Source organism: Telopea speciosissima, chromosome 1 (assembly GCF_018873765.1).
Source record: "Telopea speciosissima isolate NSW1024214 ecotype Mountain lineage chromosome 1, Tspe_v1, whole genome shotgun sequence".
Taxonomy (NCBI): domain Eukaryota; kingdom Viridiplantae; phylum Streptophyta; class Magnoliopsida; order Proteales; family Proteaceae; genus Telopea; species Telopea speciosissima.
Window position 1 is genome coordinate 2,085,581 of NC_057916.1, and position 20,048 is coordinate 2,105,628.

Sequence of the window (20,048 nt, forward strand, 5' to 3'; positions counted from 1 at the left end):
ACCGGATCAATTTCTTTACCCCAAAAAAACAAAAGGGTATGTTGCCTTATTTGTGTTATCCACTTCATGGTGTTTAACATTAGAGCCCATAGATACCTTTTTTCCACCATGTGATTTGATGAGTGAAGTATAGAGGTGTCAATCGATTGGTTCGGTCCAGTTTCGATTGGGTTGAATGCTCGACAGATCTTCTTTCCTGCATTATAAAAACTTAAGAGTCTAAAAGAATTAGTTGATTAATGAAGAATTGAAGATAACATCTCTTCCGGACCTAAACCAAGGCAAAAGTTTTCTACGGTATAGATAATCTAGGGTCATAAGTCATAACTATCCCCTTCCCCATATTTGGATAGCTCGTCCTTGCTTTTGGGAGTCCCATCCAACGACATTTAGGGTGGGAAACCACTATACACTTGGTATTAGGGGTGTAAGTTTGGCCCTATCGGCCTGAACCCATCTCGAGTTCAAACAGGGCTTGAGTTAAGATATCCTGGCCTTGAGGGCAGGTCATTGCTAGAAATTTCTGGCCCTGAGTCAAGGTCTGGTTGGGCCAGGGTTGAGGCCTCGGGCTGAGCTGAACCCTGTCGGCTCGAACCCATCCTGAGCTCGAACAGGGCTTGAGTTGAGATACATTGGCTTTGAGGGCAGGTCATGGCTGAAAGGTTTGGCCGGACCAAGGTTGAGGCCTCGGGCTGAACTAAGCTCGACCTTGTTTTAAGTTATACTATAAAAATATATATATATATATATATATATATATATATATATATTATAAACTTTAAACGTCACACACATTTGTTATATAATATATTATATATGAAGATAACAAGTGATATAATATATTAATTATAGTATTATTTTATGTAAAATTAATAATTTTTTCCTTGGCCCAGCCTAGCCCATGGATTTCTCCCTTCCCCCTCCCCATGATCAGGACCAATCAGGGTCAGCCCTGTCCGACCATGAGAGGAGCTCAATCCTATAGAGCGAAGAGGATCCCCTCATTGAGGTCCCTAAAATTTCAAGGGGCTTGGGTTACGAAAGGCTCAACCCTTGAAAGTTCTGAACCCAAGCCCAATATGGATCTAAAAAAAACCCAGTTAAACCTTGGGCCTTCTAGGTTTGAGCTCAGGCACCTTAGGTAACAAGTATAATTAACCGAAAAGAAAAAATAATCATTAATACATATTTAAAAGACTAGTATGTATCATTTTAAAATGAGAGTATAATTCAGGTAGAATTGTAACCATTGTTTTAATGCACGGGATCAGATCAGGTATCGGTCAACTTCAATACCGATATGATACTGAAACGTATTGACATGAATTGGTCTGTATCAGATAAATTTGCCTTTGGTTTTCTTGAAAAATGAGTTTTTTTTTTTTTATTGTTTTACCCCTGATCCGTACAATTTCACCGATATGATACCAACACAGTACTGAGATCGGTGGCTAGTAATACCGATACTGATCACCGTATCGGGCAATCTGATACCCATACCTCAAACCATGGTTGTAAAGTTCAAGCATGGATGCCATATTTCAATGAGACAAATCCTATGAAATCTACTAGAGAACTTATTAAATCATCTTCATTTAATTCAATCCGACGATTCATATACAAAGGGCAAATAAGAGGAGATTAGAGGAGAGAGAGAGAGAAAGAAAGAGAGAACGGTGTTAAAGGCGTATCCTAAGTTGCGTGCTTGGAGATTTTTTTTTCTTCATCCCATATTATTAAATGGTAAAAAGATCTTTGTCCAGGAGTATGGCCTACATCAGCACTCCCATGAGTCTATCTCTCTTTTCCCCATATGAAAAAACACCTCTGGCCCCATGTTTTGAGGAAGAGAGAGATAAATACATAAGAGTGCTGGAGTAGGCACTACTCCCGACCTTAGTTAGTAAAGTCGCGTATCATATGCGTATTATACGCGTTCCCGTATTTTTAAACGTATAATACTCCCGTCCCCGTATTTTCCCGTATTTTTATTAAAAAAATGCGTTTTTTAAGCAAGCACGTATTATACGTTTTTTATAAAAAAATTATCCAAAAGATTAGAATTTAGGAAGCGATTTCACTTTCCCTTTCGTCCCTTTCGATTTGCGTTGAACATCCAACCGTAGCAGGCAAAAGTAGCCGCCTCCATCTCCAATCATCCTCGCCATCTCCGTTCAACAAAGCGGCACTTAAGTCTTGTACTCTCCTCTTGTTTCTCTGGTCTTTCAACTTGCTCATGTCATTTTCGGACAATCTACATTCATTTCTTGTAGATTATTGATATTTTGGTATGTTAAATGATAATCTTAGAGATGTTATATAGCATATTATATTATTGTGTTTATTTTAGTTAATAAAATCATGATATTATTTTGTTTATTAGGTGGTGAATGCATGTTATATAATGAATATATGTCCGTTTTTTTAAAGTATTATTGCCGTCTATCCGTTCCCGTTCAATTGCCGTTCCCGAACTTACTAACTAAGCTCCCGAGAGAAAACTGCTTCCCTAAATACCATTGATATCAACCAAATGAAATCCTTGGGATTCGATGAAAAAAACAAGAATCCTTGGGGATAATAAGCCAAGAGAATATGGTTGACGTTTGGTGAATGCTAATGCCTTTTTAATGGGAAGAAATTGACTGCGGTCGTGATCATCCAATGAGCTGTTTTCAAGCATTGGTGACTTAATTGGTGTTATCACCTGGGTTTGATTGATGATCAGAGGGTTAAGGTATACTTGAGTTTACCTCCTCTTGCTTACAGCAGATGAGATTACATAAGAGGATCTTAAGTGAGATTTTCCTTGTCGATTAGGTTGGATTCACTAGGGATCTTGATTCTAGACCTCGTCTTGGATTCTCTCGGGAGACATTACTTAGGGACTAATGAGATGACAAACCTTAGGCTAATGAGAAAAGTTCTTTAATTTCTAATTTCTTTCTCGTGGGCTCCACTAACTTAGGTGACAGTTTAAATTCCAAATACGTCCATGACTCCATATTGGTAATTTAATTTTTATATAGAGAGGTTCTCTGAGCAAACGCCAAAGGAACGCACCACTGAGGGGACAGAGAGGTAATTCCATGTGAAAAGGAGATAGATATAGAATGAATATTGCCAACTTAAATAACCTTTTCTCTTTATTTTATGAGAAGTAGTCTTTTGTCTAGGAGCGTGGCCTATGTCAACATTCCCATGTCTCTATCTCTCTCATCTTCAAAATAAGGGGTAGAGGTGTCTTTTCATATGGGGAGGAGAGAGAGACTCCTGAGAATACTGACGTAAACCACACTCCTGGACGAAGTTCTTTTTCCCTAATTTTATTCTTATACAATACGGGTCATATTTTTGTCAAAGTGGATTATAAAATTTGACATATGATTTATCAAGATCCAGTATCTAACTTGATGGCAACCATTGTGAGGCCATGTGACCATCCTATCTGAGTGTCCCTTATTTGACCAAGGGCACTAAAAGCCCATACAATTGGAAGGTGCTAAAAATTATAACAATGGGAGTGAGAGAGATAGGCACACCATCCATGTGCGGTAAATTACCAACAGAACGGGATGGAGTATCATACAGGCGGGGTGGGGTCATTTCAAAGGGAGGAAGAGAGAGCTAGACACAATAAGGTGTACCCAGTCTTTTCCCAATAAAATTTTATCTGACATGTGTATAGAAAGTCAAGCCACAAAAGGAAACCAATGGTCAAAACTGGTAGCCCCTTCTATACAAAGTCGATCGTGCCCCTAGGAGTGGAGTCCAATCCAACGACAATGTTTTCTCCGTGGAGTCCAATCCAACGATAGTGCATTCTACATTATTCTTGTTTTCTATTATTAACAAATCTCATCAAATTTAATTAAGGGTTTAAAATTAGAACCAAGCTTGGTTACATGGCCCCTGAGGTGAGCATGATGTGAGTGTTATGGTCATAAAATATGTTAGTTTTAGTTTTAAAGAGAGTGGAATTCTATTACATTGGCATTTTCTCTTATTCCTGAATGAAAGAGGGTATAAATGAGTGTACACTAATACTAGCTAGAATGAACTAATTTAGTAGAGGAAATAATAGATAAGAAAAGGAAAAAACAGAGAAAGCCCACTAAGAGTTTTAAAGGTATATGCAAAGGTATTCAATGGGATCATCAAAAGAAAAGCTAAAGTTGGTGTGTGAGGTAACCATCTATAATTTCTTTTGTTCACTCATTTCTTGAGAAATGGTGAGTACCAACAGTACTGAGGTGGTGGGGATGAGATATGTAAATTGTTTGATACCAACAAATGGATGACTTCCTACTTTTCAACTTTGCACAGCAGAAACATCAACCACTCCAACCTTATGGGGACCACCTGAGAGTTATAGACGTTCACTAAATAAATTTGCTTATGTATTGGAACACTTTTGCTAGTATTTTAGGCAAGTCTTACTTCCTTACCCCCCAACCCCACCCCTTAAAATAAAAAAGAAAGAGAACGCTACCTGGTCATGTGCAGCCCTATGCCTGTACATAGGGTCGCGTGAAATGACTATGCATGTGCCTCCGGATTTTATGAGTGTAGGGGCCACATGCCGTAAGCAATCAGGTAATGTTTTTTCTCTCAAAATTTTCACACGACCCTGAGCACAGGGATCATGTAACACACGTGGCCTGCAGAAAGCGTTCTTTCTCCTTAAAAAATTAGGTAAATCTCACTTATCAAAGGTAAAACACTGGTTGGCAAAAACATTTTTTCTTTATGTTTTCCTAGGTCCATAACTTCTCTCTCTCTCTCTGTAGTAATTAAGTCGGTCACCAAATAATTTGTGAGTTATTTTACAAGTTGATAAACAGTTAAATGTTGTAAAAATTTATTTATATTCATTCGGTGGGACATTGGCTAACTACAATCTCAACTACCATGAGAAAAATAATGTAAAAGCAAGAAGAAAAGAGATTGTGTATCACACGTGGGAGAAAGATTTGAGAAGGAAAGTAAAAAATCATCCATCAAAATCATTTGATTGTACAAAAGGAAGGTGACCCTTAGGCAGATCAAATAAAGTCCATTAGGTCCAGTAGGGATGTACGGGTCCGGATCGGATGTGATCGTCGGATAATGGATACCTCTAGATGAGAAATTTACATCTGTGTAACCGGACCTTCCTTCTTGATCATGATTCTCTTTTCATTATATTTAACCTATTGAATCTTAAAACGCCAAAATCATTATTTATTTAATTTTTATTATTAAGTATTGATTTTTGAATTTTAATCGAGATTGGATTATTTCGATATCTCTAACGAATAGGATGCCTCTAAATACGGATCGATTGATTGTTGTTATCCATTTACATCCCTAGGTCCAAGTAGATGAGAAATTTAGATTACCTTTGAAAGAGGAGAGATAAGAGTATACATGATTATTGTGAAATGGTAACAGATTTTTTTTTATTTTTTTTTTGGGTATGTGTGTAGAAAACAAATATATAGGATTCTGTTATAAACAAGATGTGTGTTCTTTGGTGGGTTTTTTCCCACTATAATGAATGATTGCAAGAGTTTGATCTGTTCAAGGAAATTACAATAACAGTAAGATAATACAAGGAAAGAATATCCAAAATGTAATCAATAAATAACCAAATTTAGGTAGAATATTAAAAATAAAAAATAAAAACCTGGAATTTAATCAAGAAAATAAACAGGTTTATGTTTTTCAAATCTTTCTCCGTGTGGAACCTGTAACAACTGAAACGTTTTTTTAGGAGAAAGTTTTTCTTCATCATGCGGTGAAGGTTCTCCACACTATCTAATTAGGATTCACAAATCTTATAGGGTTTGATTATGTTTCTCAAAATACCCTCCCACTCACAACTAAAGCCTTGTTGTGAATGGATTCTCATTCACTGTGGCTTAAGAAAAATTCGAACCATTCTTTTATATGGACGGAATTATTTTTTTTAAGAAAACAGACGTCTCATTTCAACATTGATTAACTTACCAACAAAGATTAAAACAAAGCAATTTAAACGCCCCTTCCAAATTAAGAACTAGTAAGGTATTGAGAACAATAAATTTATATCTTTATTCCCCTTAAAGTAACTGAAACATCAACTTTATAGGGGGCAAAAATGTATGGTTACAAATTCCGTTTGTAACTTTCATGGTTACAAACAGACAGACATACTCTTGTTTTGATTAAAGGAATAATCCCTATATCAACTGCCTTAAATTTTTTTTTTATTCTACTCTAATCAGTCCTATTAAGAATTATGAAATCTGAAGCTAATAAATCAGAGCTAAATATTTCTTAACTTCAATATCACCAAATAGGCATACATTAGAGGTTCCAATATATGATAAGAAAAAGAAAAAGATGACCTTAGAAAGTAAGGCAATTTTTTGTCGCCGTTAAGTTAGTACGGATACTTGACAATTGTTTCAATTACTTTCATTTATTGTACTTATAATCAATTTAAAAATTGATTAAAAGAGAAGAACATCTAATAACTATTAATTTTAAGAGAAAGAATTATCTAAGCAAGCGGCATAAGGAAACACACCAATGAGGAACGTCAACACGATTTCATACATAGTGGGGGACAAAGATAGAAAGAGAATGTGCTAGTTAGTATATCCTCATCAATTGGCTCAAAGAACCTTTTCTCTAATGGGGTAGGTTGTACCTAAGTTTTGAAGAGGTAGCTAGAGATAAGAATTTGAGGGGGGGGGGGGAATTTGCATATAAATGCATGGATGAGGCTTTCAGCTGGATTCAACATTCTTTTTAGATCATATCCCAAGGGGTACTTAATTTGTACAATAAATGATAAATTAATCCAACCATAAACCAGAAACAAAGGGGTTGAAAATATAAAACTGTGAAATGGACTTGAACTCTTTGGGTTTTTAAGCTTTTTTAGATGACATAATTAATGTACATATGATCAAATGTGATTACTGGATGCCACTTGGAAGACAAAAGACAGATGCCCACTGGCAAGACATTTCATAAAATATTGATACTGAAACATCAAATATGTTTTAGATATAAGAGCTAGCAAGAACACAATTACTTGGTCACAACTCACAAGTCACAAGTTGATGATGGGTATCAAATCACAGTGTATGATATGGCATATTCGGTATCAAGAAAATATAACAAATGAGTACAGCTTCTATCTTAGCTTTGATAGTGGAATCATCGAAGAGAACAGGAATTGGACAAGCTAAGAATCTTACATGCACAAGGTAGCTAGTGGAAGTGACAGCCTTCAACGGCTTTGTCACATCCTCGTCAATTCATGAGAAGTTAAGAAAAAGGCTTTGTAAGTGTTTTAAAATAAAGGGCAATGGAGGTACACGATTCATGTAATTAGGATAATGCTTAGTTTAGTTGAGTTAAATATTCTTTCAAAGTGGTTTTGACATGGAAAAATGATGCATGCAGGCTGAAGAAAAAAAAGGTCATTCTTCATATAAAGAAGCAATAATTAAGGATCGTAAACTACTGATCGTCACTTAGTGGAGGGAATCTTTACGTACGTGAGCGTACGTGAACTATTTACAATCGTTCAGATGGAACATTCCCACACTCATCACCACTAGGGTTAATTGGTTCTCATTATATTGGTTCATTCCCAAGAAGGTAGGTTACATCCACGGCCGGTGATAGAACTTGGTTTCACTGCTTCTCTGAAGATTACTACAAATATTCAAAATCTCTGACTCTCAATGAGATAAGAAGATTTTATAAAGAAGCTCTAACCCAGAAAAGTACAGAAATGCCTCTAATAACCTAAAACAGACTATCCAATCAGGGTCCGATTAAAACTGAACATATGTAGAAATACATATTATTTCGAAGGTCTCGACGAGCTCTACAGGACTCACAATCTTTGGCGATGATATATCCACTTTTTAGGCCACTCGAACGCGTTTTGAGGCCAAAGTGGCCCTCCAAAGATTTCTCACTGTATTTTTTGGATTAAGATCAGGCTTCACCAATATATAACATCTTTCACTATTTTCATGATTGTTTGTTTTTAGCTTTTTTTCTAAGATTTCAGCTGATGGCTATGCCGAATGACGAAGGTGGATTCTTAATTAGTAGAAAGTTTGTAATTGTGTTCTACTGATGGCTAAAATATGTAAAATTTTGTTTTGGGCATCACAGACTAAAAATTTACTAAAATTTGTGAACTATCTATAGAGAATCATTTTCATTTTTTTAACCTTTTAAACCTTTGAAATTCAATCATATGAGCATTTTTTTCTATCACTCTCTTGTGAGCAAGTTTTCGCGTTGAAGTTGAGAGATGGGAGTCTTGAGAATACTTAGGAAACCGAATGTGATTGAACCAGGTTTGAGTTGAGATGAATTATTTTGGCTTGAAAATTTATGAAATAAAAAATTTAAATGAATTTTCAAAATGTCTGTCTTTTGGTTCTAAAGTTTTGAAATGTAAACACCTACTACTCGACTCAACCCATTTTTTACCTTTTGTAGTAAGGCCAAGTTATGATTGCCTTTTCAAAATTTGGGGTTCCAAATGATTCCCGAATTTTTGTTTTCTCTCTCCAATAAACCAAAGGTTAGTGGATTTGTTTTGTAGAAGAGAACTACTGTCGAAAGTAATAAATTCTATGTTACAACTTACAATAACCAAATTTAAAAGCTACTCTCTCAAATTCAGAACCTCTGTCATATCTATGAGCTTTTTTTCTCTCTTTTATGGCCAAGGTTTCATGTTTAGATTGAGAGCTAGTAGGAAGTCTTGAGATGAATTATTTGGCTTGAAAAATTAAGAATCCATAAAAATAAACTTTAGAAAATGTCTGCTTTTTGGTTTTGAATTTTTTTTTAATTGTAAATATCTAATACTCAAATCAATCTAACTTTCAGCTTTTGTAGTAGTTTGCTTTTGACCCGAGTTTCCTTTCAACCATGGTATCGGAGGGTATTTTGGGGAAATAATAAAACCTATGAGGTAGTTCACTGGCCATGCCATAGACAAGTGATACTAGATTCTCTTTCTCTCAAATCAAAAGTTAGTGAATTTCTTTTGCAAAAGAGAAATGCTACAGAAAATAAGAAATATAGGTTACAACAACCAAGTTATAATTGCTTTTTCAAAATTTGTACACAAAATTGAATTCAAATTCCTGTGTTCAAATGATTCCTGAATTTTAATTCATTGATTGGGTAACTATGCTCTAAACAAGTCTCTCTCTCTCAAAAGTCTCAACAAAAAATTAAAGGTTCGTGGGTCTCTTTTGTAAAAGAGAAATTCTATAGAAAATAAGAAACCTAGGTTACAACACCAAGTTGAAAAGCTACTTTCCCAAAATAAGAACCTCTCAATGTCAAATGATACTTGGCATATTACAAGCCATTGTAATTGAAGTCCACAAATAAAGTGCAAAGAAAAGTTGATGTTTCAACCAAATACTTGTCTCATTTAATAATTAAGTCACCTTTTCATTTTGCTTCGTCACCTGATCCCTTGGCGATAATTAGTTTGTCAATCATGTTAGATCAAAGTTACATTATGTTTTTGCCACGGAGCTAGTGTACTCTTGTGGATGTCTTCTCACATCTCATTTATTAACGCACATTCTCTTTCCTCATTAAAACCTACCCACATTAGATTCAATTTCCCATCCTCTTTGGTTAGAAATGAAAAATTATCTCCTCAAATTTGCTTGCCCGTCAATTTCTTCAATTCCATCTAATAAGAAGAAATGGATCCCACCCGGACAGGAGGTAGGATGGTCATTTTTGCCCCTCCCCTATTAGATGGAATTGAAGAAATTGATGAAAAGATACATTGAGGGGATAAAGATCAAGTGGGAAATTGCACTTTGACGTCCTAACAATCTCTCTCTCATGGTTTGAGGCATCGGTATGGGATCACCCGATGCAGTCGATACTGCAAGGTTTTGAAAATGATTGTTACCATATCAATGGCATGATACAGACAACTAGACAAGGAGTAAAATAATCAAGAAAACCCATTTTTTAGGAAACCTAAAGATAAACTTGTTCTATATGACCGATCCATGCCGATACGGTATCGATATCATATCGATTTTGAAGATGATCGATACCCGATCTGATTCCGTACACTAAAAGCATGCCCTTCCTCTCACTCTCTCCAAATCTTTTCTTTTTTTTTATGTGTGTTCTTCCAACATTTGGCACAAGCATCTAATCTCTCATTAACCATTTGCAACTAAACATTCCATTCCCATTGTTAACCGTAGAATCACAATAACCATGATACCATTCCCATTGTTAATAAAATCACAATCAAAAGGGGAATCAGTAAACATGTTAATTTGAGACCAGATCAGGAACTGTTCTAGAATTGACCCACTAAAGCCAGTAATCAGACCTTTCCATTAATAAATAGACGATTCTGAGATCTGGTTTTAGAACCGATTAATAAATGGATGGGATGGTTCTAGGATTTGATTTGGTACTGGTGATTTGAAAGTGTAATCACACAAACCACACACCAATCCCAAAAGATTAACCGAAATTTTAGACTTATTTATATACTTTGGATGAGATTTTTGCTTTTAAGTATATGCTGTGTATGCTTATAAATAAATATTTGAGTGTAATTAGAAACTAATTTGAAACTGTTCTGATTGACATCGTTAGGAATTGTACTTAAAACTCATTTGCATTGTTTAAGTACACATAGTAGTACCACTAGTGCATCTTTCATTTGCATCTATCAGACAAGCTATATATTAGCTACTATATATGATATTCTTTTTAGTACTTTCACTTGGAATTAAAAGGAAAATCCCAACCCAAACCCTCACTTGATGTGGAATTTGACCATAGTTCTTTGCTATCAACAGTGGGAAACTTTATGATCAAGTCAAGGTTTATTACCCCAAAAAAAAAAAAAAAAGGGTCAAGGGCAGTACTTGTATATGATTCTCCATATTACATGGGCATCATTAGTATTCCTTCCTTTAGCAATGATACGATTGATTCAAAAAAAAGAGAAAAAATAATAATAAAAAAATCTTATGTGTGTGTATACTAGGGGTGTCAATGGGCTGGGTCGGGCTTTTCGGTTTCGGTGTGATTTTTATAGAAATCGAAACCAAACCATTAAGAAATGTTCGATTTCGGTGCGGTTTGGTTTGGTGTCGGTTTCGATTTATGATAACGGGTTGATATCAGTTTGGATTCGGTTTGGTACCGGTTTTATATAACTAGTAAGGTCCGATTAGTATTAATTTTTCTTCTCTTTCTCTTTTAAGTACATAAAATATTTCAAATATAATGCATCTTTGTATCCTATGTCCTATGGCCTATGGATACAATTGGTTGGGTAATCACTAACAAAGGATATGAGATAAAGTGAGAAACTATCACAACACATTTAGGGGGCAATGGGGCATTAGGCATTTATTGATTTACTTATTTATCGGGTTAGGTCGTTTCGGTTTGGGTTTGGGCTAACGGTGCACCGTCGGGCTAACCCAAATCAAACCAAACCGTTTGCCTCTCTGGATCCACAAACCGAACCCGAACCATTAAGAGTTCGGTCCGATGTGGTCCAGGCTCGTTCAGGCTGGTTCGGGCCGGTTTCATCGGTTCGGGTTGGATATTGACACCCCTAGTGTATACATATGAAATGCTCCCTTAGGTTTCGAGAATTTTTTTTTTTTTCTTTCATCAAAGTGAAAAATTAATTTTAAAAAGAAAAAAATGCTAACCACACAAATTTATGAGCCTCACAAACCTATCACAAATTGGAAAAAAATATTTTTATTTTATGGATTTATCCAATGTCCATGATCCCATGTGAAATGTTAAGATAGGACTATAAGGGAGCTATGTGGCCAAATTTGCAAAATTAATAAACCCTCTTTTCGATAAATATAAAATAGGACAATGCATAGTGAATGTCTTGAATCAAACTTTTCAGCAATCTTGGGTATAAGACCTAAGCATATAGTCAAAATACAGCTATTGCAAAAGTGGGACGGAGAAAAATGTGCTAAACTCACTTATATCAGTTATATGCAAAATTTTATTTGCCTCCTTAATCTTCAATTCTTCATATGTCATATGACAATTTTAGCTTTCTGTGGCAAGTTTTAATCTTACAATATTCAATTAAGTATGAAAAATATGATAAAATAATAATTTGAATTTGAATCTTTATAAAACACTGTAGCATTTTTTAAATAAGGGAGCGACATATAATCGCGTGACAATTGAGGTTAGATGAAGTCTTGTGCATAGAAAGTACGTACCCAATGTCTTCTATTCGTCTATCAAGTTTTAGCTCAATTTGAATTTGCCAAGTAGCAAAATAAGATTAAAAAAAATCAAGGATAACCATGGGACTATACTCTTTTATTTTTTTGTAGAAATCAAGGGATTACCCTAGGTGCATGGATACACACAAGAGGGTAATAATGCCTTAAGAGAGATTTCTTGTGGTGATGAAAAGAAAATATTAAATGTGTATTAAAATATTTTGAAAAAATTAGGTGAATTATCATATCACAAAAATAAATTATTTTTTTAAATATCACAAAACATTTTGGCCATTGGATAGAGAAAGATATGATCTAGACCACATGTCAAATTTTATAATATGATTCAATCAAATACTCCATTGTATATTGGCTCACATATCATCTGTATCCATATATTTTTACCAATACTCTTGGAAAACTGCAACCCCAAAGTAGCTGTTAGCACCACTATAAAATGCTACAACCAATGGGTGGTCTTTATCAGCCATTTCACCTCCAAGTGGCTGAACATTCTTTGTTTCTAGGTTTCTGATTACAGAAAGGCACCCATTACCTACTTTTACTAAGAAAACAAAGAAATACAATCATCCCATGGAGGGTTTAATCTGCATGACACGTGGTACTTCTAAAGGAAAATTACTTCTTAGATCCCCGCAAGCCCGGAGGTAGTACAAGACTACAAGTGGCGCGCCATTGCCAAGTGTCCTTTACACACACACGCACACACCAGAGAGTAAGGTACTGCTTGTCACTATCCGAGGTCAAATTCGTCATTGACAGTTCTCAAACTTACACACAAAAGCAGATAAGATCACCACACTAACCGGTCCAAACCCGACAGCATCGTGGGTTGAAATTACGGTTTTACCTACCTACCTCCACCTGATAACGTAACGACCTTTCTTATCTTTCTTAAATGGATGTGAATCATGGGCATTATTGTCATTGTGTTACAATGACGAGATCTTCATGATGAGAGCGTGCCCGGGTCATTATTTTTCTCACATGAACACAGGACAGGAGGACACAGCTTCGCTCTTTCTGATATAAAAAAAGTACACATCCTCAACCGTCGGATCAAAGTCAAAATACAATAACGTGCGCCTCATTTGGTTTGTTTCTGGGAAGGTTCTTCTAGCGTACGCCCTCCGCTATGGCATCCTCAAAAGTCAAGGACGAAATCATTTATAATAAACCCAGACGGAAACTGTAAACGAGAGTTCGGAATCAGTCGTCACAGTCACAGCTAGTATTGGTTCTTCTTTGTGGTGAATTGGAATTGTTCTCTGCAAATTCGGCCGGAGCGGAACGGTACAGAACGGAACAGTCAAACACCCCTTTAGGAGGAGGGAATGATTGTTTGGAGCCGAGTTTTTGCCTACGTGGAATCAATTTTAATGGTAAGGAATATTAGTATTTTATAAGTTCGTCAAGTGGATTTAACGAGGATTGGGATCCGGTGGGGGAAGAGAAAAAGAGGAGGGAAGGATCTGATCTACGTTGGCAGGGGAAAATTTCAGTTAAAATAGTTTCTGAGTTTATTATCTTTTTCTTATGATCTGGTTTTCTGGCTTGAAGATCTCTTCCTGTACGGGGATTTTGAAACGGAGGTTTGTCTTGTTTACCGTGTTGGTTCGAGGTATTGTGGTGTAGATCTCTTGTTTTTAGTTCGTTTTTGAGTTTATGTCGTGCGGGGGACTGAATCGGGTGAAGGTTTTCAGAATTTTTTTTTTGGGGGGTGAATAGTTTTCAGAAATTTGAAGTAGTTTGGTGTCATTTTTTTGGTGGTCTGCATAAATTCGAGGTAGTTCTACGAGATTTCTCAACATCGAGGCAAGAATGAGTTCGGTAGGAAGCTTGAATGTTAAATTCTTTTCAAGGGTTTTGGCATTTTCAGCTTTTTTTCTTCGTTTTTGCAAGTATTTCGCATCAATGGTGTTTTCTGAGGTTCTTGTGGTTTTCTGACTGTTAAGGGTTGGGGTTTCCTATGTTTACTTCTCAAATGCGGGTTGACAGAAACCATTTTTTTCCCACCAAAGGTACCGTTTTCTTTGTTTTCGAATAGTGATGGTGGAGAAAAGTGTTGATTTTGTTTCATTATTCTTCCTCGTAACCCGTTAGTTACCATGGACGAAAGACTGGACTTTGCTCCTGTTTAACAGAAGTTGTTAGCCTTTTCTCCCATCCCCTCCTTTGAGTGTGCGTGTTTAGTCTCTAACATTTCGTTTCTATCGTTGCAGATCTTCCACAGCGTGTTATATATCTGACAGATCTATGAAGGCGTTACATGTCTGAAGCTACTGAACTTTGAATGGTTTGTGAGCTTGACTCTGGCTTTTGCGCACAGCTCGGGGTTGCGCTGGAGAGGAGCCAAATCTCACAATTAGCCTCCAGAGTAGTTAGTGTCTGATAGCAGGTTAGTGTCCATGCCCAGATTTTACAGGCCCACTCAATTTTGATTTCCAACTTGAACAGCTTCGCAGGCGTATGCTGCGTGCAGCTGGCGGGAATTTGTCAATAACAATTTTATTCCAGTTCCTCATATCTAGAGGCAGGATATGATAGAAATAATTCCAAGGCATAGTTCGGTACTGACCTTGTAGTTGAGGTTATAAACTTATAATACTGTTCACTCGATAATCATGCCATAATTTCCCAATTTTCCGAGGTTTTCGTTTTATTATGTGATCTTGGATATGCGATAACCTTTTCTTTTTTTTTGGGGGGGGTGGGGGGGTGGGGGGATCTTTTTAACGTTGCAAGTGATTTTCTTGTCGCTTAAGTGAAGTTTGAACCATTGTTTTTTCCTTGTTTGAATGGCAGTTTGGGTTGCCATAGAAGATTTTAAAGAACTTAAAACAGTTGTCTCGATAAAAAGATTGGTATTTTCGGCTACTTTGATGTCCATGTGAAGTTTTCTTTTCCAGGGTATCTTTTTATCTCTGTTTTGCTTTGTGCTTTTTCTGCCATTTCTTCCCGCCCTTTTGTTTCTTGTTTCCTAAGCTATGTGTCACGTCTTGTTCTACTTGCAGTTTATTCTGCTACGGTCTTTGAAAGTTGCATGATCATCATTATGTGGCACATCTTGTTCTACTTGCAGTTTATTCTGCAACGGTCTTTGAAAATTGCTTGATCATCATTCTGGGAATTGTGAGTGGAAGATAATATATGCGAAGCTTTTGGAGGAGATATATTTATTGTGGGAGTGTAACTTTTGTCATTTTAGCCGGAGGAGATATATTTATTGTGGGAGTGTAACTTTTGTCATTTTAGCCGAGTAAATGTCGTTCCGTAGCATAGTCCGTGATGTAAAGGATAGTTTTGGGAGTTTATCCAGGCGGAGTTTTGAGGTCAGGCTTTCGGGTCATCATAGGGGAAAATCCCAGGGTTCAGTCCATGAATTGCATGACCAGCCTGTTGTAATCCAGCATAGTCGTTGGGCTACCCTTCCTCCAGAACTGCTCCGTGATGTGATTAAGAGGTTGGAGGCAAGTGAGAGCACCTGGCCATCACGCAAGCATGTTGTTGCATGTGCCGCAGTTTGCAGGTCATGGAGAGAGATGTGCAGAGAGATTGTTATGAGTCCTGAGTTCTCTGGCAAGCTTACCTTTCCAGTCTCCCTTAAACAGGTGGGTTCTTGCTATGGATGTTCATCCCCAACTTTTGAATGAATAATGTTATGTGTGGCTTCTTAGATATTATTTTAGATGGCCATTCTACTTGTGTTCTAGAGATACTTTTGTGATAATGAAAAAGCCGCACGTTAAATCCTACCTTGCTGAAATTTTACAGCCTGGGCCTCGTGATGGAAGCATTCAGTGCTTCATCAAGCGGGACAAAGCCAACTTAAGTTACCACCTTTTTCTGTGCCTTAGTCCTGGTAAGTTTCTTTATTGGCATTTGGTTGGCACCATTTTACAGTTTCTGGAGTTTACATGGAATTGGCTTTTCACTGCAACTACAATTAGACTATCTTCCTGACTGAACTTGATCAGTTGTTGCACATCTTTTCATATTGATATTTGGTACTCTTTGTTACTGATTGTCGAAGAAACTTTCAATCATGTAAATTTGGTTCTAACCTGAGCATTTTAATGCACAACAATTGCTACAGTCTTACTTCTATGTTGGTTTTACTTAACATTTGATAGTGTTTTTGAATCAAGCTTCTTTTAAACATTTCCTTGAATGATGTTTCTGTTTTGTACTTTGTTTCTTGGTAAGCAATTTGGATGTCCTTTGGATTATCAAAATTCATGGGAAGGCAAGAAAGTGCCCCTAAATAGTTATGGATACTGCGGTTATGATACAATATTTAAGATAGGAAATCTCCTCTTAAGACTTGAATGCGCAGTGTATGTGACATGCGACCCTTTTATCTTCTAAATTGAGGACTTTGAATTTGTTGATTGAGAAAATATAAACCAGGCCCAACAGGATATTCCAATCAAATAAGAGGCTAGCAAATGGATGCTTCTGGAGTATGAGAAGAAAATTAATCTGCTAATATTGCAATAAAATCCCTTATATATATGAACCTGAAATTCCCTGCTTCTAACCAGCTTCATTAGCTGACCTTTTCAGCCTTTAGGTTTAGATGTTCGTTGATTTCATGAATGCTTTAACTTTTCTTAACAGATGATAATGTGCTGGAGAGGGATCTTTCCATGCATTAGTTCCTTATGATGGTGCTAAATCCTCCATAAGCAGTGAAAACCAATGCTGAAGTGAATGGGAGCCCAATGAAAATAGCTGGAAAGATGAGTATTAACTATATCACCCTTTCTAATAGAACTTCATGGACAGAAAAGCACTTGTACAGGCTCTTTGGATTCCTGTTGGCACCAAATCGATCAGAGTTTCTGAGCAAACTTGTGTCAAAATTTTCACTTCAGACCACCTTTGAAGGCCCCACGGGGATAGCACGTACTGATGAGGGGCTGTCTGTGGTATACACCTTCAATCCCTGATTAGATGGATATTGCTTCAGCTAAGTTCGTTGCGTAACCCTAACAGTGGCTATTGACTCACTGAACCTTGTCATAGCTACAGGTTTTGAATGCACGACTCCTATTCTGCCATTTTACCTAATTTAAGGCCATATCTTCTGTTAACCCATACACACGCATATCTTTTCTCAATGTGTAAACCTAAGTCACTTTTGGTTTCAACCTTGTCCAATGCCCACCCAACACCTCCTAGTCCACATGGGTGGACCCTCTTGACTATATGAAATTATGTCTTGAATGAAAGTAATTGTTGACAATAATCTGAGTCTCAGTACTACTTAGGTCTGTCTTTTAAGTGTGGTAACATTCATTTGAGTGTTAACATTACCACACTTTCATTTGAGTGTTAACGTCTCTCTGCTTTTCTTGTCTCTTTATGCGTCGGAAAATTGGAGTTATGGCATGTGTTAGACTGTATTATGTCCTCTTAATTCATCAACTTGAATTATTACTGGTGAGTTAAGGAAGAAATGTCTGACATGCATGATTAGGCCATATATGGCTTAATACACGAACAATGTGGATTGGCATTGACCAATCTTGACCTGATTTGATCTGGCCGATTGAGACCCATTCTATAAACCCTTGCACTGATATCTGTACAGCTTGCAAATTGGTTCAATATATACCCTTGCAGTTTTTTTTTAATCCCCACTCAAGGAATTCTGCCTGGCTTATTGCTTTGCCTGCAGCTTTACTTGTCGAAAATGGGAAATTTCTTCTCTCTGCGAAGAGGAATCGGCGAACTACTTGCACAGAGTATATTATATCCATGGATGCTGATAATATATCAAGATCAAGCAGCACCTACATTGGGAAGCTGAGGTAACTAACTGAATAATTACAAAATCAGTTGCTTTGTTGATTTGATGTGATTGGGAGACATCTGTGCTTCTATGATATCTAGGTTCTTTTGATTATAGTGAAGTTTTATTTGCTTAAAAACACAACCTCTGTCCTGATACATCTTCATTGCAACTGTTGATCTTATTACAAGTTCTGAAATGGTTTGATCTGCATTCTTGTTTTGTGATTGTTTGCCATGGCTTCTCATTCTTGAATAATGATTTTCTGGAATGAAAATCCTTGGATTTGTATCCCAAGCTGTCACGTGGTACATTTAGGGAAAGGTTATCAGTTTAGGTCTACTTTCTTTTTCAGTTTCTAGAATCTTTAAGAACCTTCATCTCATTTAATCTGCTATTTGTTTCAGGTCAAATTTCCTTGGCACAAAATTCATAATTTATGACACCCAACCTCCCTATAGTGGCGCCCATGTCTCCCCACCTGGCCGGACAAGCCGGAGGTTCTACTCCAAGAAAGTGTCCCCGAAGGTCCCAACAGGGAGCTATAACATTGCTCAGGTTACTTATGAGCTAAATGTACTGGGCACTCGTGGCCCACGTCGGATGCACTGCATGATGCACTCAATCCCTGCCTCAGCTCTTGGTGCTGGTGGATCTGTTCCAGGCCAGCCAGAGCTACTCCCTCCTCGTTCCCTTGAGGATACGTTTGGGAGCATCTCCTTCTCGAAGTCTATTGATCAGTCTGGTGAGTTCAGCAGTGCACGGTTCTCAGACATTGTTGGATCCCATGACAACGATGAAGACAACAAGGAGAGGCCATTGGTTCTCCGAAACAAGGCCCCAAGGTGGCATGAGCAGTTACAGTGTTGGTGCTTGAATTTCCGTGGGCGGGTAACAGTTGCCTCGGTTAAGAACTTCCAGCTGATTGCTGCTACACAGCCCGCAGCTGGTGCACCAACACCATCCCAGCCAGCACCACCGTCATCGGATCATGACAAGATCATCCTGCAGTTCGGCAAGGTTGGGAAGGACATGTTCACCATGGATTACCGCTACCCTTTGTCTGCGTTTCAAGCCTTTGCAATCTGCTTGAGCAGCTTTGACACCAAGTTGGCATGTGAATAGGTTAAAAAAAGATAAAATAGCAGGTAATGGTGTTATCTACATATAGGAGGATAGGGTAATGGTTGTTAAATGTATCCAAAAGCTTTGTTAGAACTAGAATTCACTGTGACTGTTGCAGCACAATTACTGCTTACATTAGAAGGAAATCTTCATGGTAGCTTTCTTTCTTTGTTGTTTTCTGTTTTCTCCTCCCCCTTTTTTCTTGGTATCTCTTTGATGCCTTACAGTTGTCGCCTTATAAGAAGTCAACTCCATCTGGGCCCTTCTTTTGGTATTCATCTTTTCTTTGTATATGGTATGTGGTTGTCTAGTCATGTTTGAGTGTTGGCAGCCTGAAAGCTTCCCACTTGTAGCATATTTATACCTTAGATTCTCTGCACTAAAAGAACAAAAGGGTTCAATATTCATATAAAGGGTAAAAGACACAGATAGGTATTAGAAAGTGATGATCGTTCCAGCACTACACCGGATATATTGTTTTTTGAGGAAAAGAAGTGTGGGGAAGTGGGTGCATATCAGTATCACAGAGGATATAAATTTTTCTAGTAGAATATGGGGCCGGTTTTCATGCACGGCCGCATAAGGCTCGGGGGGAGGTGTTTGGTCATTTCGAGCCCTGTTTTGAGGGGTACGGCCGTGCATGGAATTTTTGCCCGTGGCTGAAGGAAATCAACGGTCCAAAGTTGGCCCCTCTATTGTATGTAGCCATTCATACCCATGGGGTTCCAATTCAAGGGAGATTAAGGTAAGGAATCTCTTCACCCATGTGCTAGTCCTAACAAGAGGGTGAATTCTTTCACCATGACCTAGGGGTGTCAAAA

The 20,048-nt window shown here is 37.3% G+C and overlaps 1 protein-coding gene and 1 long non-coding RNA gene across 2 annotated transcripts; one reads left to right on the forward strand and one right to left on the reverse strand.

The window, feature by feature from the left end:
• Positions 1-13,670: 13,670 nt before the first annotated feature.
• On the forward strand, positions 13,671-19,402 carry LOC122665252 (tubby-like F-box protein 8). Its single transcript, XM_043861353.1, has 6 exons — positions 13,671-13,687; positions 15,388-15,495; positions 15,548-15,916; positions 16,080-16,167; positions 17,989-18,121; positions 18,510-19,402. The coding sequence occupies exons 3-6, from the start codon at positions 15,569-15,571 to the stop codon at positions 19,225-19,227; spliced, it is 1,287 nt and encodes a 428-aa protein (XP_043717288.1). The 5' UTR covers positions 13,671-13,687; positions 15,388-15,495; positions 15,548-15,568; the 3' UTR covers positions 19,228-19,402.
• On the reverse strand, positions 16,153-16,489 carry LOC122665260. Its single transcript, XR_006333462.1, has 2 exons — positions 16,343-16,489; positions 16,153-16,293 (listed from the first exon to the last, which is right to left on the reverse strand). It is a non-coding gene; the product is annotated as an uncharacterized LOC122665260 (long non-coding RNA).
• Positions 19,403-20,048: the final 646 nt, after the last annotated feature.

Bases quoted from the DNA above. Each gene is read 5' to 3' on its own strand.
- LOC122665252 (XM_043861353.1), top strand. From the start codon at position 15,569: ATGTCGTTCCGTAGCATAGTCCGTGATGTAAAGGATAGTTTTGGGAGT. The intron at 15,917-16,079 runs GTGGGTTCTTGC...GAAATTTTACAG, and splicing joins TTCCAGTCTCCCTTAAACAG to CCTGGGCCTCGTGATGGAAG. The intron at 16,168-17,988 runs GTAAGTTTCTTT...CTTTGCCTGCAG, and splicing joins TTTTCTGTGCCTTAGTCCTG to CTTTACTTGTCGAAAATGGG.